The sequence below is a fragment of the Salvelinus namaycush genome, chromosome 29, assembly GCF_016432855.1.
Source record: "Salvelinus namaycush isolate Seneca chromosome 29, SaNama_1.0, whole genome shotgun sequence".
Classification (NCBI taxonomy): domain Eukaryota; kingdom Metazoa; phylum Chordata; class Actinopteri; order Salmoniformes; family Salmonidae; genus Salvelinus; species Salvelinus namaycush.
The window spans coordinates 34,458,382-34,485,021 of NC_052335.1; the positions used below are offsets into that span (position 1 = coordinate 34,458,382).

General features: G+C 43.2%; 1 protein-coding gene across 1 annotated transcript in view; it reads left to right on the forward strand.

The window, feature by feature from the left end:
- The window catches only part of LOC120024265 (ryanodine receptor 3-like), a 257,642-nt gene that overhangs the window by 168,710 nt on the left and 62,292 nt on the right, over positions 1-26,640 (forward strand). The window contains exons 48-67 of the mRNA XM_038968460.1: positions 1-125; positions 3,500-3,720; positions 4,137-4,227; positions 4,511-4,651; positions 7,039-7,202; positions 7,442-7,520; positions 9,333-9,422; positions 13,917-14,054; positions 14,163-14,234; positions 14,665-14,740; positions 15,273-15,396; positions 17,396-17,511; positions 17,649-17,716; positions 17,823-17,944; positions 18,273-18,322; positions 18,814-18,874; positions 22,485-22,723; positions 23,105-23,186; positions 24,463-24,593; positions 25,107-25,225. The exon at positions 1-125 is cut by the window's left edge and continues 45 nt beyond it. Coding sequence (XP_038824388.1) covers positions 1-125; positions 3,500-3,720; positions 4,137-4,227; positions 4,511-4,651; positions 7,039-7,202; positions 7,442-7,520; positions 9,333-9,422; positions 13,917-14,054; positions 14,163-14,234; positions 14,665-14,740; positions 15,273-15,396; positions 17,396-17,511; positions 17,649-17,716; positions 17,823-17,944; positions 18,273-18,322; positions 18,814-18,874; positions 22,485-22,723; positions 23,105-23,186; positions 24,463-24,593; positions 25,107-25,225 — 2,309 coding nt within the window. The remainder of the gene's footprint in view (positions 126-3,499; positions 3,721-4,136; positions 4,228-4,510; positions 4,652-7,038; positions 7,203-7,441; positions 7,521-9,332; positions 9,423-13,916; positions 14,055-14,162; positions 14,235-14,664; positions 14,741-15,272; positions 15,397-17,395; positions 17,512-17,648; positions 17,717-17,822; positions 17,945-18,272; positions 18,323-18,813; positions 18,875-22,484; positions 22,724-23,104; positions 23,187-24,462; positions 24,594-25,106; positions 25,226-26,640) is intronic.

Sequence of the window (26,640 nt, forward strand, 5' to 3'; positions counted from 1 at the left end):
ACCACAAGGCCCCAATGGTGTTGTTCCTGGATCGTGTGTACGGCGTGGAGGACCAGAGCTTCCTGCTACACCTGTTGGAGGTGGGCTTCCTGCCTGACCTCCGCGCCTCCGCTTCCCTGGACACGGTAAGTAGAAGAGACCAATCGATCAACCAGTCAGTCAGTGAATCAGTCATTCAGTCAGTGAACCAGTCAGTCAACCAGTCAGTCAGAGAACCAGTCAGTCAATCAGTGAACCAGTCAGTCAGTGAACCAGTCAGTCATTCTGTCAGTGAACCAGTCAGTCAGTCAGTCAGTGAACCAGTCATTCTGTCAGTGAACCAGTCAGTCAGTCAACCAGTCAGTCAGTCAGTGAACCAATCAGTCAGTCAGTTAGTGAACAGTCAGTCATTCAGTGAACCAGTCAGTCAGTCAATGAACCAGTCAGTCAGTCACTGTCAGTCAGTGAACCAGTCAGTCACGGTCAGTCAGTCAGTGAACCAGTAAGTCAGTTAACCAGTCAGTCAGTCAGTCACTGTCAGCGAACCAGTCAGTCAGTCAGTCAGTGAACCAGTCAGTCAGTCAGTCACTGTCAGCGAACCAGTCTGTCAGTCAGTCAGTGAACCAGTCAGTCAGTCAGTTAGTTCGTGAACCAGTCAGTCAGTCTTCCCTGGACACGGTGAGTATGAGAGAGTCTTTGATTGATCAGTCAGTCAATGAGAAAACACAGCAAACATTCACATATCAATCAACCAATCAACCAGTCAATACATCTATTCATTCATCCTCTCCCCATAGCGTGTAATGACTTCTTGTATGTGAAACAACATGTTAATCAGAATGCTCTACTGACGACAGTCACTGAGTTGATGAGTTGATGGGTAAATATTGACTGCTGTTTTTGCACCTTGGTCCAAGTGAATCAGGTTCAATGTGAATCCATGTTAATCAAGTTCAATGTGGATCAATGTTAATCAAGTTCAATGTGAATCAAGTTCAATGTGGATCCATGTGATTCAGGTTCAATGTGAATCCATGTTAATCAAGTTCAATGTGGATCAATGTTAATCAAGTTCAATGTGAATCAAGTTCAATGTGGATCCATGTGATTCAGGTTCAATGTGAATCCATGTTAATAAAGTTCAATGTGGATCCATCAAAACAAGAAAAGTCTGTTTGATCAACCTTAGTTCAAGGTCTTATTTACTCATCCTTTAAAAAATAATATAAAACGTATTTAATCCCAGCTCCATCTAGTCCTGTGGGGGAGGATTAGTATTCCCCATGCTGGCACGGAAACTGTAGCCATGGGAGACCGTTGCCATGGGACCATAATCCCTTGGGAGAGGGAGAGAGAGAAAGTGATGCTGATAGTCCCCATTTATCTCAATGCCTGCTGAAACCGTCTGCCTTAGAGGTCACTGTGACCTCAGGGATATTGTCTGACACACAGGTGGAACCGAACTCAGTCCTTTGATTTATGGTTGTGTACTTGACATGCTAAGATTCTCTCGAATAGTTGTGTAACGGTGGTTAGTCAGTCACCAACCGTTGGTCCTGGAGAGTTGTTGGGTGCGAAGGCTTTTCCTTTATCCCAGCTCTAATGAATAGTTGTTAAGCTGAACGGGTGGGTTAGTGCTAGGTTGGAACCTGCTAGGTTGGGACCTGCTAGGTTGGGACCTGCTAGGTTGGAACCTGCTAGGTTGGAACCTGCTAGGTTGGGACCTGCTAGGTTGGGACCTGCTAGGTTGGGACCAGCTAGGTTGGGACCAGCTAGGTTGGAACCGGCTAGGTTGGGACCTGCTAGGTTGGGACCTGCTAGGTTGGGACCAGCTAGGTTGGAACCTGCTAGGTTGGGACCTGCTAGGTTGGGACCTGCTAGGTTGGGACCAGCTAGGTTGGAACCTGCTAGGTTGGAACCTGCTAGGTTGGGACCTGCTAGGTTGGGACCCGCTAGGTTGGGACCCGCTAGGTTGGGACCCGCTAGGTTGGAACCCGCTAGGTTGCGACCCGCTAGGTTGGAACCCGCTAGGTTGGGACCCGCTAGGTTGGGACCCGCTAGGTTGGAACCCGCTAGGTTGGGACCCGCTAGTTTGGAACCCGCTAGGTTGGAACCCGCTAGGTTGGGACCCGCTAGGTTGGAACCTGCTAGGTTGGGACCTGCTAGGTTGGGACCTGCTAGGTTGGGACCTGCTAGGTTGGAACCTGCTAGGTTGGGACCTGCTAGGTTGGGACCTGCTAGGTTGGAACCTGCTAGGTTGGGACCTGCTAGGTTGGGACCTGCTAGGTTGGGACCAGCTAGGTTGGAACCTGCTAGGTTGGACCTTGCTAGGTTGAACCTGCTAAATTGGGACCTGCTAGGTTGGGACCTGCTAGGTTGGAACTTGCTAGGTTGGGACCAGCTAGGTTGGGACCAGCTAGGTTGGAACCTGCTAGGTTGGGACCTGCTAGGTTGGAACCTGCTAGGTTGGGACCTGCTAGGTTGGGACCTGCTAGCTTGGGACCTGCTAGGTTGGAACCTGCTAGGTTGGAACCTGCTAGGTTGGGACCTGCTAGGTTGGAACCTGCTAGGTTGGGACCTGCTAGGTTGGAACCTGCTAGGTTGGGACCTGCTAGGTTGGAACCTGCTAGGTTGGGACCTGCTAGGTTGGGACCTGCTAGGTTGGGACCTGCTAGGTTGGGACCTGCTAGGTTGGAACCTGCTAGGTTGGGACCTGCTAGGTTGGGACCTGCTAGGTTGGAACCTGCTAGGTTGGGACCTGCTAGGTTGGAACCTGCTAGGTTGGGACCTGCTAGGTTGGGACCTGCTAGGTTGGGCGGCAGGTAGCCTAGTGGTTAGAGTGTTGGACTAATAACCGAAAGTTTTCTAGATCGAATCCCCGAGCTGACAAGGTAAAAATATGTCGTTCTGCCCCTGAACAAGGCAGTTAACCCACCGTTCCTAGGCCGTCATTGAAAATAAGAATGTGTACTTAACTGACTTGCCTAGTTAAATAAAGGTAAAAAAAGGTTAAATAAAATAAAAACCTATTACAGCCTGTAGATGTCCAGAATCAGTGGTTTGTGAGGCTTTGTAATAACGCTTTAGGGAGAAACTCAGCATGAAACAACCGTACTTCAACGAGTCAAGAGGTCAAGTGTTGGTGTTAACCTCTGGTCTGTCCACTGTCATTCACTAACATGTCAGTCTGTTGACCTCTGGTCTGTCCACTGTCATTCACTAACATGTCAGTCTGTTGACCTCTGGTCTGTCCACTGTCATTCACTAACATGTCAGTCTGTTGACCTCTGGTCTGTCCACTGTCATTCACTAACATGTCAGTCTGTTGACCTCTGGTCTGTCCACTGTCATTCACTAACATGTCAGTCTGTTGACCTCTGGTCTGTCCACTGTCATTCACTAACATGTCAGTCTGTTGACCTCTGGTCTGTCCACTGTCATTCACTAACATGTCAGTCTGTTGACCTCTGGTCTGTCCACTCTCATTCACTAACACGTCAGTCTGTCCTCTGGCCTGTAGGATGTGCTGAGCACCACAGAGACGGCTCTGGCCATGAACAGGTACATCGGTTCGGCCCTGCTTCCCCTGCTGACCAGGTGTGCTGGCCACTTCTCAGGCACAGAGCACTACGCGGCGCTCATTGACTCTACCCTCCACACTATCTATCGGCTGTCCAAGGGACGCTCCCTCACCAAGGCCCAGAGAGACTCTATCGAGGAGTGTCTGCTCGCCATCTGCAAGTAAGAACTAACAGACTAACACAACGTTATAAACCTCTAAGGCCATTCCAACCGGTGCACCTCTAAGGCTCTGTTGATGCCCTGGACTCTCCTGTAACTGCTGGGTTGTCATGACAATGATCAACCAATCTGCAACTGTTGTGTTGTCATGACAACGATCAACCAATCTGTAACTGTGATAGCTTTATGGCAGAGCTAGCAAAATTCCGTTAACTTTCACAAAATGTTTTTTTCCAGAAATACCGGTCGGAATATTCACTGCTTATTCCCTGATTCTGGGAATCTTCCAACTGAGAATTTTGTAAAAGTTACTGACATTTTCTACCCTAGTTAGAGCCTTATATTCCAACCTGAGATATCCTCATATTTGACTGTGTGTCAATCACAGCTATCTCTTCCCCCCTGCTGCGCTACAGACACCTGCGTCCCTCCATGATGCAGCAGCTGCTGAGACGTCTGGTGTTCGATGTTCCCCTGCTCACAGAATACTGCAAGATGCCACTCAGGGTGAGATATCTCTCCTTCTCCGTGTGATAGGAGGATGACCATAAGAACAGTTTGTTTGTGTTGCTGACCGTTGCCTCAGAGGAAATGTTTAAAAAGGGCAAGCTGTCACGAGCTTCATCCTCTCCTAATAAGATGTGTTTATGACAGTCTTTCTCACAGCTCTGAAATACGAATCATATCATTACCCTGGTTTACATCAGCACTGAGCTGCTATATCTATCATCAGGGGGACCTGACGGTTTGTCAACACTAGTCAACTGTTGTCTCCTTGTGTTTCCTCCAGCTGTTGACTGAACACTATGAGCAGAGCTGGAAGTACTACTGTCTTCCCTCAGGGCTGGGGAGCTCCGGCATGGCCTCAGAGGAAGAACTGCTGCTCACCAAGAAACTCTTCTGGGGAATATTCGACTCCCTCTCAACAAAGGTACAGATGGACGGTACTGTTATGTGTAGTCTACAGACCCTTTGTTGTCCCTCAGCACTGCTTCAATAGGATGCTAATGAAGGCTTAAGGGGTTACGGTACATTACTTTACGCCCCACTGACTTGCATCTAGGTAACAGATTCCTGGTAGTGTGAGTGTCTCTAGGTAACAGATTCCTGGTAGTATGAGTGTCTCTCTAGGTAACAGATTCCTGGTAGTGTGAGTGTCTCTCTATGTAACAGATTCCTGGTAGTATGAGTGTCTCTAGGTAACAGATTCCTGATAGTATGAGTGTCTCTCTATGTAACAGATTCCTGGTAGTATGAGTGTCTCTCTAGGTAACAGATTCCTGGTAGTATGAGTGTCTCTAGGTAACAGATTCCTGGTAGTGTGAGTGTCTCTCTATGTAACAGATTCCTGGTAGTATGAGTGTCTCTAGGTAACAGATTCCTGGTAGTGTGAGTGTCTCTAGGTAACAGATTCCTGGTAGTATGAGTGTCTCTCTATGTAACAGATTCCTGGTAGTATGAGTATCTCTAGGTAACAGATTCCTGGTAGTATGAGTGTCTCTAGGTAACAGATTCCTGATAGTATGAGTGTCTCTCTATGTAACAGATTCCTGGTAGTATGAGTGTCTCTCTAGGTAACAGATTCCTGGTAGTATGAGTGTCTCTAGGTAACAGATTCCTGGTAGTGTGAGTGTCTCTCTATGTAACAGATTCCTGATAGTATGAGTGTCTCTAGGTAACAGATTCCTGGTAGTATGAGTATCTCTAGGTAACAGATTCCTGGTAGTATGAGTGTCTCTAGGTAACAGATTCCTGGTAGTATGAGTGTCTCTAGGTAACAGATTCCTGGTAGTATGAGTGTCTCTAGGTAACAGATTCCTGGTAGTGTGAGTGTCTCTAGGTAACAGATTCCTGGTAGTATGAGTGTCTCTAGGTAACAGATTCCTGATAGTATGAGTGTCTCTCTAGGTAACAGATTCCTGGTAGTATGAGTGTCTCTAGGTAACAGATTCCTGGTAGAGTGAGTGTCTCTAGGTAACAAATTCCTTGTAGTGTGAGTGTCTCTAGGTAACAGATTCCTGGTAGTATGAGTGTCTCTCTATGTAACAGATTCCTGGTAGTGTGAGTGTCTCTCTATGTAACAGATTCCTGATAGTATGAGTGTCTCTCTAGGTAACAGATTCCTGGTAGTATGAGTGTCTCTCTAGGTAACAGATTCCTGGTAGTGTGAGTGTCTCTAGGTAACAGATTCCTGGTAGTATGAGTGTCTCTAGGTAACAGATTCCTGATAGTATGAGTGTCTCTCTAACAGATTCCTGGTAGTATGAGTGTCTCTAGGTAACAGATTCCTGGTAGTGTGAGTGTCTCTAGGTAACATATTCCTTGTAGTGTGAGTGTCTCTATGTAACATATTCCTGGTAGTGTGAGTGTCTCTAGGTAACAGATTCCTGGTAGTATGAATGAGAGTGAGAATGAGAGAGAGAGAGAGAAACACAGTGGAAGAGGACTGTGAACGGAGCTGGAGTGTCGCTGAAATATGAAATAGATGAATCATTTATCAGACTGTGACAGATCACTGCTATGTGGCTCTGCAGTGTTTCTCTCTCTCTCCCCCTATGCCCTTCTCTTCCTCTCGCTCTCTCTTCCTCATTCTGCTCCCCTCTCTCTCTGTCTCTCTCTCTGTCCTTTTTTGACCCAGCTGCCCCTGTCTAATAGAGCAGCAGAGCGAGAGACAGAACGAGAGAAAGAGATAAAGAGACAGATAATCTGGAAGACTTTCTAATATCTATTTGTTACCTAACCCCTCTGTTTCCCCTGTCTATATTTGTTACCTCACCCCTCTGTTTCCCCTGTCTATATTTGTTACCTCACCCCTCTGTCTCCCCTGTCTCTATTTATTACCTCACCCCTCTGTCTCCCCTGTCTCTATTTGTTACCTCACCCCTCTGTCTCCCCTGTCTCTGTTTATTACCTCACCCCTGTGTCTCCCCTGTCTCTGTTTATTACCTCACCCCTCTGTCTCCCCTGTCTATATTTGTTACCTCACCCCTCTGTCTCCCCTGTCTCTATTTATTACCTCACCCCTCTGTCCCCCCTGTCTCTGTTTATTACCTCACCCCTGTGTCTCCCCTGTCTCTGTTTATTACCTCACCCCTGTGTCTCCCCTGTCTCTGTTTATTACCTCACCCCTCTGTCTCTATTTATTACCTCACCCCTCTGTCTCCCCCGTCTCTGTTTGTCTCCCCTCTGTCTCCCCCTGTCTATGTTTGTCTCCCCCTGTCTTTTTTTTGTGACCCCTCTGTCTCTGTTTGTCTCCCCTCTTTCTCTGTATGCCTCCACCTCTGTTTCCCCTCTCTCTGTTTGTCTCCCCCCATACAGAAGTTTGACTCTGACCTGTTCAAGACTGGCATGGCCTGTCTGAGTGCTACCGCTGGGGCGTTGTCACCTGACTATGTGGATGCCAGCCCTGGTGCCACCCTGGAGAAGCAGGCGTCTGTGGATGCACACGGCAACTTCGACCCCAAACCCATCAACACTGCCAAGTAAGTGGGCCAGGGACAGAGAGAGAGAGAGACTTTGACATGTTAAAGTTGTTATTGAACACAAATGACCAAAAGCAGGACATGAAGGTCAGAATCCCCAGAACACACAGACTCATTACGACACCATATATGACTAAAAGATGGGAGCAGAGGGAGACTAGCCCTTACTGCACTAGATGTCTAGGCTGTATTGAAGTGAAGGGCTAACAGTGGCGTCTGTCTCCCTCCTTCTTTCTTAGTATCTCCCTTCCAGAGAAACTGGACTACATCGCCAACAAGTTTGCAGAGCATTCCCACGTCAAGTGGTCCTCAGAGAAGGTAATGTGACCTCAAAAACTAGATTCAGACACTGTCTTTCCTGTATACGAGTTTAAATGTAAGGTAAATACAGTTGAAGTTGGAGGTTTACATACACTTAGGTTGGAGTCATTAAAACTTGTTTTTCAACCACTCCACAAATGTCTTGTTAAGAAACTATAGTTTTGGCAAGTCGGTTAGGACATCTACTTTGTGCATTAAAGACAGATTATTTCACTTATAATTCACTGTATCACAATTCCAGTGGGTCTGAAGTTTACATACACTAAGTTAACTGTGCCTTTAAACAGCTTGGAAAATTCCAGAATATTATGTCATGGCTTTAGAAGCTTCTGATAGGCTAATTGATATCATTTGAGTCAATTGGAGGTATACCTGTGGATGTATTTCAAGGCCTACCTTCAAACTCAGTGTGTCTTTGCTTGACACCATGGGAAAATCAAAATAAATCAGCCAAGACCTCAGAAAAAAAATCTGGTTCATCTTTGGGAGCAATTTCCAAACGCCTGAAGGTACCACATTCATCTGTACAAACAATAGTACGCAAGTATAAACACCATGAGACCAGGCAGCCTTCATACCGCTCAGGAAGGAGACGTGGGCTGTCTCCTAGAGATGAACGTACTTTGGTGCGAAAAGTGCAAATCAATCCCAGAACAACAGCAAAGGACCTTGTGAAGATGCTGGAGGAAACAGGTACAAAGTATCTATATCCACAGTAAAACGAGTCCTACATCGACATAACCTGAAAGGCCGCTCAGCAAGGAAGAAGCCACTGCTCCAAAACCGACATAAAAAAGCCAGACTACGGTTTGCAACTGCACATGGGGACAAAGATTGGACTTTTTGGAGAAATGTCCTCTGGTCTGATGAAACAAAAAAATAGGAGTGTTTGGCCATAATGACCATCGTTATGTTTGGAGGAAAAAGGTGGAGGCTTGCAAGCCGAAGAACACCATCCCAACCGTGAAGCACGGGGGTGGCAGCATCATGTTGTGGGGGTGCTTTGCTGCAGGAGGGACTGGTGCACTTCACAAAATAGATGGTATCATGAAGGAGGAAAATTATATGGATATATTGAAGCAACATCTCAAGACATCAGTCAGGAAGTTAAAGCTTGGTCGCAAATGGGTCTTTCAAATTGACAATGACCCCAAGCATACTTCCAAAGTTGTGGCAAAATGCGTAAGGACAACAAAGTCAAGGTATTGGAGTGGCCATCACAAAGCCCTGACCTCAATCCCATAGAAAATTTGTGGGCAGACCTGAAAAAGCGTGTGTGAGCAAGGAAGCCTAGAAACCTGACTCAGTTACACCAGTTCTATCAGGGGGAATGGGCCAAAATTCATCCAACTTATTGTGGGAAGCTTGTGGAAGGCTACCCGAAACATTTGACCAAAGTTATACAGTTTAAAGGCAATGCTACCAAATACAAATTGAGTGTATGTAAACTTCTGACCCATTGGGAATGTGATGAAAGAATTTAAAGCTGAAATAAATAATTCTCTCTACTATTATTCTGACATTTCACATTCTTAAAATAAAGTGGTGATCCTAACTGACCTCAGACAGGGAATTTTTATTTAGGATTAAATGTCAGGAATTGTGAAAACTGAGTTTAAACGTATTTGGCTAAGGTGCATGTAAACTTCCGACTTCAACTGTACATGGCCTTAGTCCTGGCCGAACATGGCCGAATTCCTGGACTAACATGGCCTACCTCCTGGTCTAACTCCTGGCCTCACATGGCCTAACTCCTGGACTAACAAGGCCTAACTCCTGGACTAACATGGCCTAATTCTTGATTTCCAGGTGGCAGCGGGTTGGAAAATGGGAGAGAGTGTGGATGAGAAGGCTAAAACTCACCCACTGCTGAAGCCCTATAAAGCGCTCAGTGAGAAGGTACTGTTGATACTATAACACTAATCTGTCACTCAGTGAGAAGGTACTGTTGATACTATAACACTAATCTGTCACTCAGTGAGAAGGTACTGTTGACATTAGACCCCTAATCTGTCACTCAGTGAGAAGGTACTGTTGATACTATAACACTAATCTGTCACTCAGTGAGAAGGTACTGTTGATACTATAACTATAATCTGTCACTCAGTGAGAAGGTACTGTTGATATTAGACCCCTAATCTGTCACTCAGTGAGAAGGTACTGTTGATACTATAACACTAATCTGTCACTCAGTGAGAAGGTACTGTTGATACAATAACTATAATCTGTCACTCAGTGAGAAGGTACTGTTGATATTAGACCCCTAATCTGTCACTCAGTGAGAAGGTACTGTTGATACTATAACACTAATCTGTCACTCAGTGAGAAGGTACTGTTGATACTATAACACTAATCTGTCACTCAGTGAGAAGGTACTGTTGATACTACAACACTAATCTGTCACTCAGTGAGAAGGTACTGTTGATACTACAACACTAATCTGTCACTCAGTGAGAAGGTACAGTTGACATTAGACCCCTAATCTGTCACTCAGTGAGAATTTACTGTTGACATTAGACCCCTAATCTGTCACTCAGTGAGAAGGTACTGTTGATACAATAACTATAATCTGTCACTCAGTGAGAAGGTACTGTTGATACTATAACTATAATCTGTCACTCAGTGAGAAGGTACTGTTGACATTAGACCCCTAATCTGTCACTCAGTGAGAAGGTACTGTTGATACTATAACTATAATCTGTCACTGAGTGAGAAGGTACTGTTGATACTATAACTATAATCTGTCACTCAGTGAGAAGGTACTGTTGATACTATAACTATAATCTGTCACTCAGTGAGAAGGTACTGTTGACATTAGACCCCTAATCTGTCACTCAGTGAGAAGGTACTGTTGATACTATAACTATAATCTGTCACTCAGTGAGAAGGTACTGTTGATACTATAACTATAATCTGTCACTCAGTGAGAAGGTACTGTTGATACTATAACACTAATCTGTCACTGAGTGAGAAGGTACTGTTGATACTATAACTATAATCTGTCACTCAGTGAGAAGGTACTGTTGATACTACAACACTAATCTGTCACTCAGTGAGAAGGTACTGTTGATACTATAACACTAATCTGTCACTCAGTGAGAAGGTACTGTTGATACTATAACTATAATCTGTCACTCAGTGCGAAGGTACTGTTGATACTATAACTATAATCTGTCACTCAGTGCGAAGGTACTGTTGATACAATAACTATAATCTGTCACTCAGTGAGAAGGTACTGTTGATATTAGACCCCTAATCTGTCACTCAGTGAGAAGGTACTGTTGATACTATAACACTAATCTGTCACTCAGTGAGAAGGTACTGTTGATACTATAACACTAATCTGTCACTCAGTGAGAAGGTACTGTTGTTACTATAACACTAATCTGTCACTCAGTGAGAAGGTACTGTTGATACTATAACACTAATCTGTCACTCAGTGAGAAGGTACTGTTGATACTATAACACTAATCTGTCACTCAGTGAGAAGGTACTGTTGTTACTATAACACTAATCTGTCACTCAGTGAGAAGGTACTGTTGATACTATAACTATAATCTGTCACTCAGTGCGAAGGTACTGTTGATACTATAACTATAATCTGTCACTCAGTGCGAAGGTACTGTTGATACAATAACTATAATCTGTCACTCAGTGAGAAGGTACTGTTGATACAATAACTATAATCTGTCACTCAGTGCGAAGGTACTGTTCATACTATAACCCTAATCTGTCACTCAGTGAGAAGGTACTGTTGATACTATAACCCTAATCTGTCACTCAGTGAGAAGGTACTGTTGATACTACAACACTAATCTGTCACTCAGTGAGAAGGTACAGTTGACATTAGACCCCTAATCTGTCACTCAGTGAGAATTTACTGTTGACATTAGACCCCTAATCTGTCACTCAGTGAGAAGGTACTGTTGATACTATAACACTAATCTGTCACTCAGTGAGAAGGTACTGTTGATACTATAACCCTAATCTGTCACTCAGTGAGAAGGTACTGTTGATATTAGACCCCTAATCTGTCACTCAGTGAGAAGGTACTGTTGTTACTATAACTATAATCTGTCACTCAGTGAGAAGGTACTGTTGATACTATAACTATAATCTGTCACTCAGTGAGAAGGTACTGTTGATACTACAACACTAATCTGTCACTCAGTGAGAAGGTACTGTTGACATTAGACCCCTAATCTGTCACTCAGTGAGAAGGTACTGTTGATACAATAACTATAATCTGTCACTCAGTGAGAAGGTACTGTTCATACTATAACCCTAATCTGTCACTCAGTGAGAAGGTACTGTTGATACTATAACCCTAATCTGTCACTCAGTGAGAAGGTACTGTTGATACTACAACACTAATCTGTCACTCAGTGAGAAGGTACTGTTGACATTAGACCCCTAATCTGTCACTCAGTGAGAAGGTACTGTTCATACTATAACTATAATCTGTCACTCAGTGAGAAGGTACTGTTCATACTATAACTATAATCTGTCACTCAGTGAGAAGGTACTGTTCATACTATAACTATAATCTGTCACTCAGTGAGAAGGTACTGTTGATACAATAACTATAATCTGTCACTCAGTGAGAAGGTACTGTTCATACTATAACTATAATCTGTCACTCAGTGAGAAGGTACTGTTCATACTATAACTATAATCTGTCACTCAGTGAGAAGGTACTGTTGATATTAGACCCCTAATCTGTCACTCAGTGAGAAGGTACTGTTGATACTATAACTATAATCTGTCACTCAGTGAGAAGGTACTGTTCATACTATAACTATAATCTGTCACTCAGTGAGAAGGTACTGTTCATACTATAACTATAATCTGTCACTCAGTGAGAAGGTACTGTTCATACTATAACTATAATCTGTCACTCAGTGAGAAGGTACTGTTGATACTATAACTATAATCTGTCACTCAGTGAGAAGGTACTGTTCATACTATAACTATAATCTGTCACTCAGTGAGAAGGTACTGTTGATACAATAACTATAATCTGTCACTCAGTGAGAAGGTACTGTTGATATTAGACCCCTAATCTGTCACTCAGTGAGAAGGTACTGTTGATACTATAACTATAATCTGTCACTCAGTGAGAAGGTACTGTTCATACTATAACTATAATCTGTCACTCAGTGAGAAGGTACTGTTCATACTATAACTATAATCTGTCACTCAGTGAGAAGGTACTGTTGATACTATAACTATAATCTGTCACTCAGTGAGAAGGTACTGTTCATACTATAACTATAATCTGTCACTCAGTGAGAAGGTACTGTTGATACAATAACTATAATCTGTCACTCAGTGAGAAGGTACTGTTGATATTAGACCCCTAATCTGTCACTCAGTGAGAAGGTACTGTTGATACTATAACACTAATCTGTCACTCAGTGAGAAGGTACAGTTGACATTAGACCCCTAATCTGTCACTCAGTGAGAAGGTACTGTTGATACAATAACTATAATCTGTCACTCAGTGAGAAGGTACTGTTCATACTATAACTATAATCTGTCACTCAGTGAGAAGGTACTGTTGATATTAGACCCCTAATCTGTCACTCAGTGAGAAGGTACTGTTGATACTATAACTATAATCTGTCACTCAGTGAGAAGGTACTGTTCATACTATAACTATAATCTGTCACTCAGTGAGAAGGTACTGTTCATACTATAACTATAATCTGTCACTCAGTGAGAAGGTACTGTTCATACTATAACTATAATCTGTCACTCAGTGAGAAGGTACTGTTCATACTATAACTATAATCTGTCACTCAGTGCGAAGGTACTGTTGATACTATAACACTAATCTGTCACTCAGTGAGAAGGTACTGTTGACATTAGACCCATAATCTGTCACTCAGTGAGAAGGTACTGTTGATACTATAACTATAATCTGTCACTCAGTGAGAAGGTACTGTTGATACTATAACACTAATCTGTCACTCAGTGAGAAGGTACTGTTGATACTATAACTATAATCTGTCACTCAGTGAGAAGGTACTGTTGATATTAGACCCCTAATCTGTCACTCAGTGAGAAGGTACTGTTGATACTATAACACTAATCTGTCACTCAGTGAGAAGGTACTGTTGATACTAGACCCCTAATCTGTCACTCAGTGAGAAGGTACTGTTGATACTATAACACTAATCTGTCACTCAGTGAGAAGGTACTGTTCATACTATAACTATAATCTGTCACTCAGTGAGAAGGTACTGTTGATACTATAGCACTAACCTCGGAATCCGGAGCCACATTTATTTGCGCTAGCTAGCTAACGATCTGTCACATGACAGAAATTGTGACAGAAATATTTGAAAGGGTCATTTACACAGTGTGTGTGCCTGTGTCCTCCCTGTGTAGGAGAGGGAAACGTACCGCTGGCCAGTGAAGGAGTCTCTAAAGAGTATGCTGGCTATGGGTTGGAACATGGAGAGGACCAAAGAGGGAGAGGCCATGTTCATCGAGAAACAAAGCAAGATCTCCGAGTCCACTCAGGTAGTGTGTGTGTTTTCATTTTTTTGAATGGCTAACGTCACCCACGTCGATACGTCAGATCACCCATTTCTGTCGTTATTTATTCATTGTATTATCTTTTAATGTTAACAGGACAACGATAACGAATTCCTCCCGGAACCACCATTGGATCTGAACAATATTACTCTATCCAGAGAGTTGCAGGTTGTTGCCATGGAACAATTGCTATGTTGTTATGTTATTGTTATTGAACGATGTCCTCCAGAATGTTTTACCTTCTATCAAATCCTGATACTATATAATGTAATATGACATCATATCTGATGTCATGTTGCTAAGCAGGTACAGTGTGCTGTGGGGCATGGTTGTTGCTCTGTACTGTGGATCAGACATGGGTTCACATGCTATTGGAATTTGTTGCGCTTTGTTTAAGGTGACCTTTTTCAATCGGACAAATAGCATAGTCCCAAAAGTACAAACCCCACCCCGCATGCCACTCTAAGGAAGGCTAAAAGAAAACACTCAAAATTATTTGAAAGATTTCAAATAGTATTGGAACCCAGGTCTGTTGTACACCATAACACATTCAAGTGATTGTTCTCCATGTGTGTGTGTGTGTGTGTTCCCCCTGTAGGGGATGGTGGAGGTCGTAGCAGAGAACTACCACAACATCTGGGCCAAGAAGAAGAAAGCTGAGCTGAACAGTAAAGGTATGTAGTCCAGTCACAGGGCCAGTCATCCCTTGTAATCACCCAATGAGATACATGGTGTGTTTGTAAATGAACTCTGGAGTGCCAGAGTGTACGTTTGTAAATTCTGAGCATTTCGCTCTCTCTTGGAGCGTTCAGATCGCACACTGGACGCTCTGGCCGAGGAGTATGGACACCTCACTCTGACCATTTCACTCCCCCTAGCAGAGCTGGTTAGGCTGTTTTCATGTTATCCAGAGCGTTAGTGACTGTAGCTGTGCTGCTGGTAACAACTGAATTGCGTTTATTTTCTTCCTGACGTTTACTGACACCGGTCATATTCAATGGGTATTGCGCAGTCGTAAATTCCTCGGGTATTCTGCTCTCTGGCACAGACGAGAAATCAGAGTAGATGGCCAGAGTGACTTTACAAACACACCCACAGTAACCACCCAGGAATACAGCATGCTAAGTTTACGTTCAAGCGTGTGTAAGACTTGACTGTACGTTTGTGAACGTGTTGCCACTGTTTGATGTGTGCTGTCTGTCTCAGGAGGAGGGAGCCACCCGTTGCTGGTGCCCTATGACACCCTGACAGCCAAGGAGAAGTACAGAGACAGGGAGAAGGCCCAGGATCTCTTTAAGTTCCTGCAGATCAATGGATATATCATCACCAGGTCAGAGACTCCCCCTAACTACCTCACCTGTTTACTGCACATGTCTGTTAACACCGAGGATTGATAGATTAACTGATTGCTTGCAATCTGCCAATCACAGTTTCTTACATTCTGTCAAAGTCACGTTCAGTGGGCAACTGAATGTCTTGAAATGTAAGTCGCTCTGGATAAGAGCGTCTGCTAAATGACTTAAATGTAAATGTAAATGAAGAGATACCACCTTTTATCCTGACGACTCACACTAAGTTCTTCAGCTGCTCTGTCGTTGGCTACATACTTCAGTCTGAGACGGCCATCATTGAAGTTGTTTGTGGTGACGAGGGGCATGAGGAGTGTTGTACAAAACAAAACTCGTCAGATTGGATCGTCTCTAACAAATCAGAGTATCAAAAAACAGTAACCAGCTGACTAAAACACTAACCAGCTGACTAAAACAGTAACCAGCAGACTAAAACAGTAACCAGCTGACTAAAACAGTAACCAGCAGACTAAAACACTAATCAGCTGACTAAAACACTAATCAGCTGACTAAAACACTAATCAGCAGACTAAAACAGTAACTACCTGACTAAAACAGTAACCAGCAGACTAAAACAGTAACCACCTGACTAAAACACTAACCAGCAGACTAAAACAGTAACCAGCTGACTAAAACAGTAATCAGCTGACTAAAACAGTAATCAGCTGACTAAAACAGTAACCAGCAGACTAAAACAGTAACCAGCTGACTAAAACAGTAACCAGCTGACTAAAACAGTAACCAGCTGACTAAAACAGTAACCAGCAGACTAAAACACTAACCAGCTGACTAAAACAGTAATCAGCAGACTAAAACAGTAACCAGCAGACTAAAACAGTAACCAGCTGACTAAAACAGTAACCAGCAGACTAAAACACTAACCAGCTGACTAAAACAGTAACCAGCTGACTAAAACAGTAACCAGCAGACTAAAACAGTAACCAGCTGACTAAAACAGTAACCAGCAGACTAAAACACTAACCAGCTGACTAAAACAGTAATCAGCAGACTAAAACAGTAACTACCTGACTAAAACAGTAATCAGCTGACTAAAACAGTAACCAGCTGACTGAAACACTAACCACCTGACTAAAACAGTAACCAGCAGACTAAAACAGTAACCAGCTGACTAAAACAGTAACCAGCTGACTAAAACAGTAACCAGCTGACTAAAACAGTAATCAGCTGACTAAAACAGTAATCAGCAGACTAAAACAGTAATCAGCTGACTAAAACACTAACCAGCTGACTAAAACAGTAATCAGCTGACTAAAACAGTAATCAGCTGACTAAAACACTAACCAGCTGACTAAAACAGTAATCAGCAGACTAAAACAGTAATCAGCTGACTAAAACACTAACCAGCTGACTAAAACAGTAATCAGCAGACTAAAACACTAATCAGCTGACTAAAACAGTAACCAGCAGACTAAAACACTAACCAGCTGACTAAAACAGTAATCAGCTGACTAAAACACTAATCAGCTGACTAAAACAGTAACCAGCAGACTAAAACACTAACCAGCTGACTAAAACAGTAATCAGCAGACTAAAACACTAACCAGCTGACTAAAACAGTAATCAGCTGACTAAAACACTAATCAGCAGACTAAAACAGTAACCAGCTGACTAAAACAGTAACCAGCTGACTAAAACAGTAATCAGCTGACTAAAACAGTAATCAGCTGACTAAAACAGTAACCAGCTGACTAAAACAGTAACCAGCAGACTAAAACAGTAACCAGCTGACTAAAACACTAATCAGCTGACTAAAACAGTAACCAGCTGACTAAAACAGTAACCAGGAGACTAAAACAGTAACCAGCAGACTAAAACAGTAACCAGCAGACTAAAACAGTAATCAGCTGACTAAAACAGGTTTTCATGACACTTATTTATATATATATATTTAACTGCTGCAAACAAATGTCCCCTTTGGGGATCAATAAAGTACTATTGTTTGTTATTGATGTTCTGCAGAGACCTGAAGGACATGGAGCAGGACTCGTCGTCCATGGAGAAGAGGTTTGCCTACACGTTCCTCAAGAGGATTCTGAAGTATGTGGACTCAGCTCAGGAGTTCATTGCTCACCTGGGTGAGTCCACTCAGACATTGAATTCATTCATATGCTTTGAAATATGGAATTGACAATTAATGTGAATGTAATTTAGTCAGGTTAGTGTCTAGTTTAAGTTTTATACATATTTGAACGTGTTTTTTTTTTTCTCCCAGAGGCCATGGCCACCAGTGGAAAGACAGACAAATCACCTCACGATCAGGAAATCAAATTCTTTGCCAAGGTATGGGTCTTTCAACAATAGACAGGAAATTAATTGTAGACACTGTGGAATAGGCTTTCTAAGCTCTGCCTTGATCCACCCCTTCTCCTCCCAACCTGCCCTACAGGTGCTGCTGCCTCTCATAGACATGTACTTTAAGAACCATAGCATGTACTTCCTGTCCTCGCCCAGTAAGAACCTGAGCAGCAGTGGCTACGCCTCTAACAAAGAGAAGGAGATGATCACCAGGTAAGGTACCTGTAAGTGGGACTGGACACACTGGTGAATGACAATGTTGCCAGTCTGAAATCAACACAGAATCCCCAGCCACAGTCTTCTAATGTGGGTTTGTCTAGTCAGAGACCTTTAGACCTGTGAGGATCAGATAGAGGTGTAAGCAATATGGAGGAAAGTTCACCTAGCCTTGTGTCTAGGGAAGGTAGTTATGGGTTGATTTCACACTGGGCACTACAATCAACATGAACAACTTGTGAGCTATTTTCTTGTTTTCCTGCTTGGTTCTTCTCTCCTTTCTTCTCTGGTTGTTTCATTCCCATTGCTCTCCTTTATTTTCCAGCCTATTCTGTAAGATGGCAGCTCTTGTCAGACACAGGATTTCCCTCTTTGGTAAGGACCACCTCGGTCATTGCCTTACCTGTCTGTCAATGTCTTTACCTGTGTGCCAGGCCTTTACCAGTGTGCCAGGCCTTTCTTACCTGTGTGACAGGCCTGTACCTGTGTGACAGGCCTTTCTTTACCTGTCTGTCAATGTCTTTACCAGTGTGACAGGCCTTTACCAGTGTGACAGGCCTTTACCAGTGTGCCAGGCCTTTACCAGTGTAACAGGCCTTTACCAGTGTGACAGGCCTTTACCAGTGTGACAGGCCTTTACCAGTGTGCCAGGCCTTTACCAGTGTGCCAGGCCTTTACCAGTGTGCCAGGCCTTTACCAGTGTGCCAGGCCTTTACCAGTGTGCCAGGCCTTTACCAGTGTAACAGGCCTTTACCACTGTGCCAGGCCTTCAGTAGTGTGCCACAGTGCTCTGATTTATACTCGGTCAGCGCTGCTTGTACTCTTTGCTCAGTGATTTCCATATCAATGACAATGTGTTCTCTTAGGGAGCGACTCGGCTATTATGGTGAGCTGTCTACACATCCTGGCTCATTCCCTGGATACAAGGTAAGAGCCTTTTATAGAGCCTGTAGAACAAACCTCTGTCTTCCAATGCAGCTGTTTTTTCATCTCAATTTCAAATCCTTTCTTTGCCCCTTTAAATGAAATAAAATAAATAATAAAGGTTAAGAGAATGCTTACGACGTTAATGTAACAAACCTATGTAGCTTCAAAACATGGTTAAAACTATCATTTTGAAATCATGGATAATCAACATGGTCTATTCATTTGAGAGTGGTTACAATTCTCCAGCCCCATCCCTTCGTTGTTTATCTAAACAGGGGCAGGGACGATGCTTTGTTATTGTATCTACTTCTGATTGCCCCTTTAAATGAAATACAATAAATAATAAAGGTTAAGAGAATGCTTACGACGTTAATGTAAATAAAGACTTTAGCAATTTCTCTTCATCATTATTCTGGATATAAGAAAGTGCACACTTTGCACTCATGTAAACACAGTGTTGCTCGTGTATCCATGTAAATCCATCCATGCATGGCTGCTGTAGGAATCCATTAATAAAATGGCTCCCCTGTGTGAGGACAATATCTTATGAAGGCCATTACTGACCAAAAGCTCAGCCATTAAATACTGAAACTGACTTAGGTAGAGGTTCCTTTTTCATTATAGGAGAATCTGTTACACCACTCCTTCTGTTCTGTCGTTCTTACACCACTCCTTCTGTTCTGTCGTTCTTACACCTCTCCTTCTGTTCTGTCGTTCTTACACCTCTCCTTCTGTTCTGTCGTTCTTACACCTCTCCTTCTGTTCTGTCGTTCTTACACCTCTCCTTCTGTTCTGTCGTTCTTACACCTCTCCTTCTGTTCTGTCGTTCTTACACCTCTCCTTCTGTTCTGTCGTTCTTACACCTCTCCTTCTGTTCTGTCGTTCTTACATCTCTCCTTCTGTTCTGTCGTTCTTACACCTCTCCTTCTGTTCTGTCGTTCTTACACCTCTCCTTCTGTTCTGTCGTTCTTACACCTCTCCTTCTGTTCTGTCGTTCTTACACCTCTCCTTCTGTTCTGTCGTTCTTACACCTCTCCTTCTGTTCTGTCGTTCTTATACCACTCCTTCTGTTCTGTCGTTCTTACACCTCTCCTTCTGTTCTGTCGTTCTTACACCTCTCCTTCTGTTCTGTCGTTCTTACACCACTCCTTCTGTTCTGTCGTTCTTACACCTCTCCTTCTGTTCTGTCGTTCTTACACCTCTCCTTCTGTTCTGTCGTTCTTACACCTCTCCTTCTGTTCTGTCGTTCTTACACCACTCCTTCTGTTCTGTCGTTCTTACACCTCTCCTTCTGTTCTGTCGTTCTTACACCTCTCCTTCTGTTCTGTCGTTCTTACATCTCTCCTTCTGTTCTGTCGTTCTTACACCTCTCCTTCTGTTCTGTCGTTCTTACACCACTCCTTCTGTTCTGTCGTTCTTACACCTCTCCTTCTGTTCTGTCGTTCTTACACCTCTCCTTCTGTTCTGTCGTTCTTACACCTCTCCTTCTGTTCTGTCGTTCTTACACCACTCCTTCTGTTCTGTCGTTCTTACACCTCTCCTTCTGTTCTGTCGTTCTTACACCTCTCCTTCTGTTCTGTCGTTCTTACACCTCTCCTTCTGTTCTGTCGTTCTTACACCACTCCTTCTGTTCTGTCGTTCTTACACCTCTCCTTCTGTTCTGTCGTTCTTACACCTCTCCTTCTGTTCTGTCGTTCTTACACCACTCCTTCTGTTCTGTCGTTCTTACACCACTCCTTCTGTTCTGTCGTTCTTACACCTCTCCTTCTGTTCTGTCGTTCTTACACCTCTCCTTCTGTTCTGTCGTTCTTACACCACTCCTTCTGTTCTGTCGTTCTTACACCACTCCTTCTGTTCTGTCGTTCTTACACCTCTCCTTCTGTTCTGTCGTTCTTACACCTCTCCTTCTGTTCTGTCGTTCTTACACCACTCCTTCTGTTCTGTCGTTCTTACACCACTCCTTCTGTTCTGTCGTTCTTACACCACTCCTTCTGTTCTGTCGTTCTTACACCTCTCCTTCTGTTCTGTCGTTCTTACACCTCTCCTTCTGTTCTGTCGTTCTTACACCTCTCCTTCTGTTCTGTCGTTCTTACACCTCTCCTTCTGTTCTGTCGTTCTTACACCTCTCCTTCTGTTCTGTCGTTCTTACACCTCTCCTTCTGTTCTGTCGTTCTTACACCACTCCTTCTGTTCTGTCGTTCTTACACCTCTCCTTCTGTTCTGTCGTTCTTACACCTCTCCTTCTGTTCTGTCGTTCTTACACATCTCCTTCTGTTCTGTCGTTCTTACACCACTCCTTCTGTTCTGTCGTTCTTACACCTCTCCTTCTGTTCTGTCGTTCTTACACCTCTCCTTCTGTTCTGTCGTTCTTACACCTCTCCTTCTGTTCTGTCGTTCTTACACCTCTCCTTCTGTTCTGTCGTTCTTACACCTCTCCTTCTGTTCTGTCGTTCTTACACCTCTCCTTCTGTTCTGTCGTTCTTACACCTCTCCTGTTGTTCTGTCGTTCTTACACCACTCCTTCTGTTCTGTCGTTCTTACACCTCTCCTGTTGTTCTGTCGTTCTTACACCACTCCTTCTGTTCTGTCGTTCTTACACCTCTCCTGTTGTTCTGTCGTTCTTACACCACTCCTTCTGTTCTGTCGTTCTTACACCTCTCCTGTTGTTCTGTCGTTCTTACACCTCTCCTTCTGTTCTGTCGTTCTTACACCTCTCCCTCTGTTCTGTCGTTCTTACACCACTCCTTCTGTTCTGTCGTTCTTACACCTCTCCTGTTGTTCTGTCGTTCTTACACCACTCCTTCTGTTCTGTCGTTCTTACACCTCTCCTTCTGTTCTGTCGTTCTTACACCTCTCCTTCTGTTCTGTCGTTCTTACACCTCTCCTTCTGTTCTGTCGTTCTTACACCACTCCTTCTGTTCTGTCGTTCTTACACCACTCCTTCTGTTCTGTCGTTCTTACATCTCTCCTTCTGTTCTGTCGTTCTTACACCTCTCCCTCTGTTCTGTCGTTCTTACACCACTCCTTCTGTTCTGTCGTTCTTACACCTCTCCTGTTGTTCTGTCGTTCTTACACCACTCCTTCTGTTCTGTCGTTCTTACATCTCTCCTTCTGTTCTGTCGTTCTTACACCTCTCCTTCTGTTCTGTCGTTCTTACACCTCTCCTTCTGTTCTGTCGTTCTTACACCTCTCCTTCTGTTCTGTCGTTCTTACACCTCTCCTGTTGTTCTGTCGTTCTTACACCTCTCCTTCTGTTCTGTCGTTCTTACACCTCTCCTTCTGTTCTGTCGTTCTTACACCTCTCCTTCTGTTCTGTCGTTCTTACACCTCTCCTGTTGTTCTGTCGTTCTTACACCACTCCTTCTGTTCTGTCGTTCTTACACCTCTCCTTCTGTTCTGTCGTTCTTACACCTCTCCTTCTGTTCTGTCGTTCTTACACCACTCCTACTGTTCTGTCGTTCTTACACCTCTCCTTCTGTTCTGTCGTTCTTACACCACTCCTTCTGTTCTGTCGTTCTTACACCTCTCCTTCTGTTCTGTCGTTCTTACACCACTCCTTCTGTTCTGTCATTCTTACACCACTCCTTCTGTCCTCTTCCTCCCCTCCCAGGACAGTGATGAAGTCAGGCTCAGAGATGGTAAAGGCTGGGGTTAGAACGTTATTTGAGAACGCGGCGGAGGACCTAGAGAAGACCCTGGAGATGCTGAAGCTGGGGAAGTTCAGCCAGTCCCGGAGCCAGATGAAGGGCTTGACCCAGAACATCACCTACGCCACCACCGCTCTGCTGCCCATCCTCACAGCCCTGTTCGAACACGTCACCATGCACAACTTTGGAGTCTACCTGCTGGGTGAGTTGATGTTATTTTAATTCATTTACACTGGTAGCATCATGTGCTTGTCCACTAGGGCAATGGTTTTCAAACCTCTTCTCTGGGGGCCCCAGCAGTTCCATGTATTTAAACTATTCCAGAGCAAGTACAACTGATTCAACTTGTCAACTAATTATCGAGCCCTTGATTCATTGATTCAGGGCTACAACAAAAATGGTGAAACATCTGGGGCTCCCCGAGGAGAGGTTTGAAAACTCCCCTGCCCTTGTGCATCACAGGATCACTCAGTGGCAGTCAGATTGAACAGGATGCCCATCGTGGCCTTCTCTGAAAAGAGAGAGTGTTAAATTGACTGAAGCTTGGCCTGGAAATCTGACCTGTGTGTGTTGTGTTTTCCAGTGGATGATGTCCAGCTGTCGTGCTATCGCATCGTGACCTGTCTCTACTCGCTGGGCACGGGGAAACACATCTTTATAGAGAGGTATGAGGCCTCACCACATCAGGTACTGCAGGCGAGAGGATGGCGGTGATCAAATCTCTCTGGGTTTATTGGAGGAGGAAAACTCCATCCATCACAGACTGGAAAAATCACAATGTCTGTAATCTTTGATGTATTCTATGTTTCGTTTGAGTGCTGTAAGTGAAAAAAAAAAAGACTGAAAGCCGAAACGTGTTGGTTCTACTTTTAGCAATAAATAAATTCCATTGTCCTCTGTGTTGCTGAGTCTCCTCTGTCCTTCAGAGTGACGCAGCAATGTACACATCTACTGTAAATGTGGATGGACAGTGTGTGTGTGTAATAATGTATTTTGGTGTGTAATAATGTGTGTGTGTGTGTGTGTGTTAATGTCTCTGCCTGTGTGTGTGTGTTAATGTCTCTGTGTGTATTAATGTCTCTGTGTGTGTGTGTTAATGTCTCTGTGTTAATGTCTCTGTGTGTGTGTTAATGTCTGTGTGTATTAATGTCTCTGTGTGTGTGTGTGTTAATGTCTGTGTGTGTTAATGTCTCTGTGTGTGTGTGTGTGTTAATGTCTCTGTGTGTGTGTGTGTGTTAATGTCTGTGTGTGTGTTAATGTCTGTGTGTGTGTTAATGTCTGTGTGTATTAATGTCTGTGTGTGTGTTAATGTCTCTGTGTGTGTATTAATGTGTGTGTTAATGTATCTGTGTGTGTGTGTTAATGTCTCTGTGTGTGTGTGTTAATGTCTCTGTGTGTGTGTGTTAATGTCTCTGTGTTTTAATGTCTCTGTGTGTTAATGTCTCTGTGTGTGTTATTGTCTCTGTGTGTATTAATGTCTCTGTGTTTTAATGTCTCTCTGTGTGTTAATGTCTGTGTGTGTTAATGTCTCTGTGTGTGTTAATGTCTGTGTGTGTGTTAATGTCTGTGTGTGTATTAATGTCTGTGTGTGTGTTAATGTCTCTGTGTGTGTATTAATGTGTGTGTTAATGTCTCTGTGTGTGTGTGTTAATGTCTCTGTGTGTGTGTGTTAATGTCTCTGTGTGTGTGTGTTAATGTCTCTGTGTGTGTGTGTTAATGTCTCTGTGTTTTAATGTCTCTGTGTGTTAATGTCTCTGTGTTTTAATGTCTCTGTGTGTGTTATTGTCTCTGTGTTTTAATGTCTCTGTGTGTGTTAATGTCTCTGTGTTTTAATGTCTCTGTGTGTGTTATTGTCTCTGTGTTTTAATGTCTCTGTGTGTATTAATGTCTCTGTGTTTTAATGTCTCTCTGTGTGTTAATGTCTGTGTGTGTTCCCTCCAGGCACCTACCAGCCCTAGGGGAGTGTCTGGCCACCCTGGTAGGAGCCATGCCTGTAGCTTTCCTGGAGCCTGATCTCAACGCTCACAACCCCCTGTCTGTCTTCAACACCAAGACACCGCGAGAGAGGGCCAGTAAGTCACTACTCTGCAGTCGCAATACTGAATCAGAACACTACCAATTTATCAGGACCAATCTATGCCTGTTAACAACCCAGATCCTCTTGCATTGACCTCCACGACATCCTTAGTTCTACTGTAAGGGCCGTTGTCCTGGACACAGGGTTGTTGTCCTGGACACAGGGCCGTTGTCCTGGACACAGGGCCGTTGTCCTGGACACAGGGCCGTTGTCCCGGACACAGTTAAGCCTAGTCCTGGACCATGCATTTTAGTCCAGGACCAGGTTTAGTCAATGTCTGGGAAACCAGTCCTATGTACTGTATATTAACGGTGTATGATGGTGATCCAGGCTGTATCACAACCAGCTGTAATTGGGAGTCCCATATGACGGCGCACAATTGGCCCAGCGTCGTCCGGGTTTGGCCGGAGTAGGCCGTCTTTGTAAATAAAAATGTATTCTTAACTGACTTGCCCAGTTAAATAAAGATACAACAATTTTAAAAATGACTGTGCCGTTTTCTGTACAGTCTTGAGTATGCCTGACTCTGTGGAGGAGATGTGTTCAGAGATGCCTCGTCTGGATCGCCTGCTGAAGGACATCAACGACATCTCAGAGTCTGGAGCTCGCTACACAGAGATGCCACAGGTCAGTAGGGCTTGGACTGCAATTTACATGCTGTTATCTCTATATCGGTTATCGCTATATCTGTTATCGCTATATCTGTTATCTCTATATCTGTTATCGCTATATCTGTTATCTCTATATCTGTTATCTCTATATCTGTTATCGCTACATATCTGTTATCGCTATATATCTGTTATCGCTACATCTGTTATCGCTATATCTGTTATCTCTGTATCTGTTATCTCTATATATGTTATCGCTGTGTCTGTTATCGCTATATCTGTTATCTCTATATCTGTTATCTCTATATCTGTTATCTCTATATCGGTTATCGCTATATCTGTTATCGCTACATATCTGTTATCGCTACATCTGTTATCGCTATATCTGTTATCTCTATATCTGTTATCTCTATATTGGTTATCGCTATATCTGTTATCGCTATATCTGTTATCGCTACATATCTGTTATTGCTACATCTGTTATCGCTATATCTGTTATCGCTATATCTGTTATCACTATATCTGTTATCGCTATATCTGTTATCTCTATATATGTTATCACTGTGTCTGTTATCGCTATATCTGTTATCTCTATATCTGTTATCGCTGTGTCTGTTATCGCTATATCTGTTATCTCTATATATGTTATCTCTATATCTGTTATCGCTATATCTGTTATCTCTATCTGTTATCTCTCTATATCTGTTATCTCTATATCTGTTATCGCTGTATCTGTTATCTCTGTATGTTTTACCATGAAGCTGGATGTTCCTCCTTTGTGACCAGTGGCACTGTTTCATGGGGATCTCAGCTTTAAGGAGAGTGGAAGTTTTGGATTGAAACATAAACAACACAAAGGAAATAATTAGGATAGAGGAGTGGTACCAAACTGAGGGATCGCAGGGGGGGCGCAGAGGCCCCCCCCAACACAATTATTTTTCCTTTTTTTTTTAAGGAACTCAGTCTAGTTTTAAACTTTTGAAAGTTGTAATAGTAATAGTACAAGGTTTAATAGTAATAGTACAAGGTTTAATAGTAATAGTACAAGGTTTAATAGTAATAGTACAACGTTTAATAGTAATAGTACACGGTTTAATAGTACTAGTACAGGGTTTAATAGTAATAGTACAAGGTTTAATAGTAATAGTACAAGGTTTAATAGTAATAGTACAAGGTTTAATAGTAATAGTACAAGGTTTAATAGTAATAGTACACGGTTTAATAGTACTAGTACAAGGTTTAATAGTAATAGTACACGGTTTAATAGTAATAGTACAAGGTTTAATAGTAATAGTACAAGGTTTAATAGTAATAGTACAAGGTTTAAATTCGGTGGTTCATCATCAGCTCCTCTTGTCATGTCAGTCATTACAGACCTCATTACAGACCTCATTACAGACCTCATTACAGACCTCATTACAGACCTCAGCTATT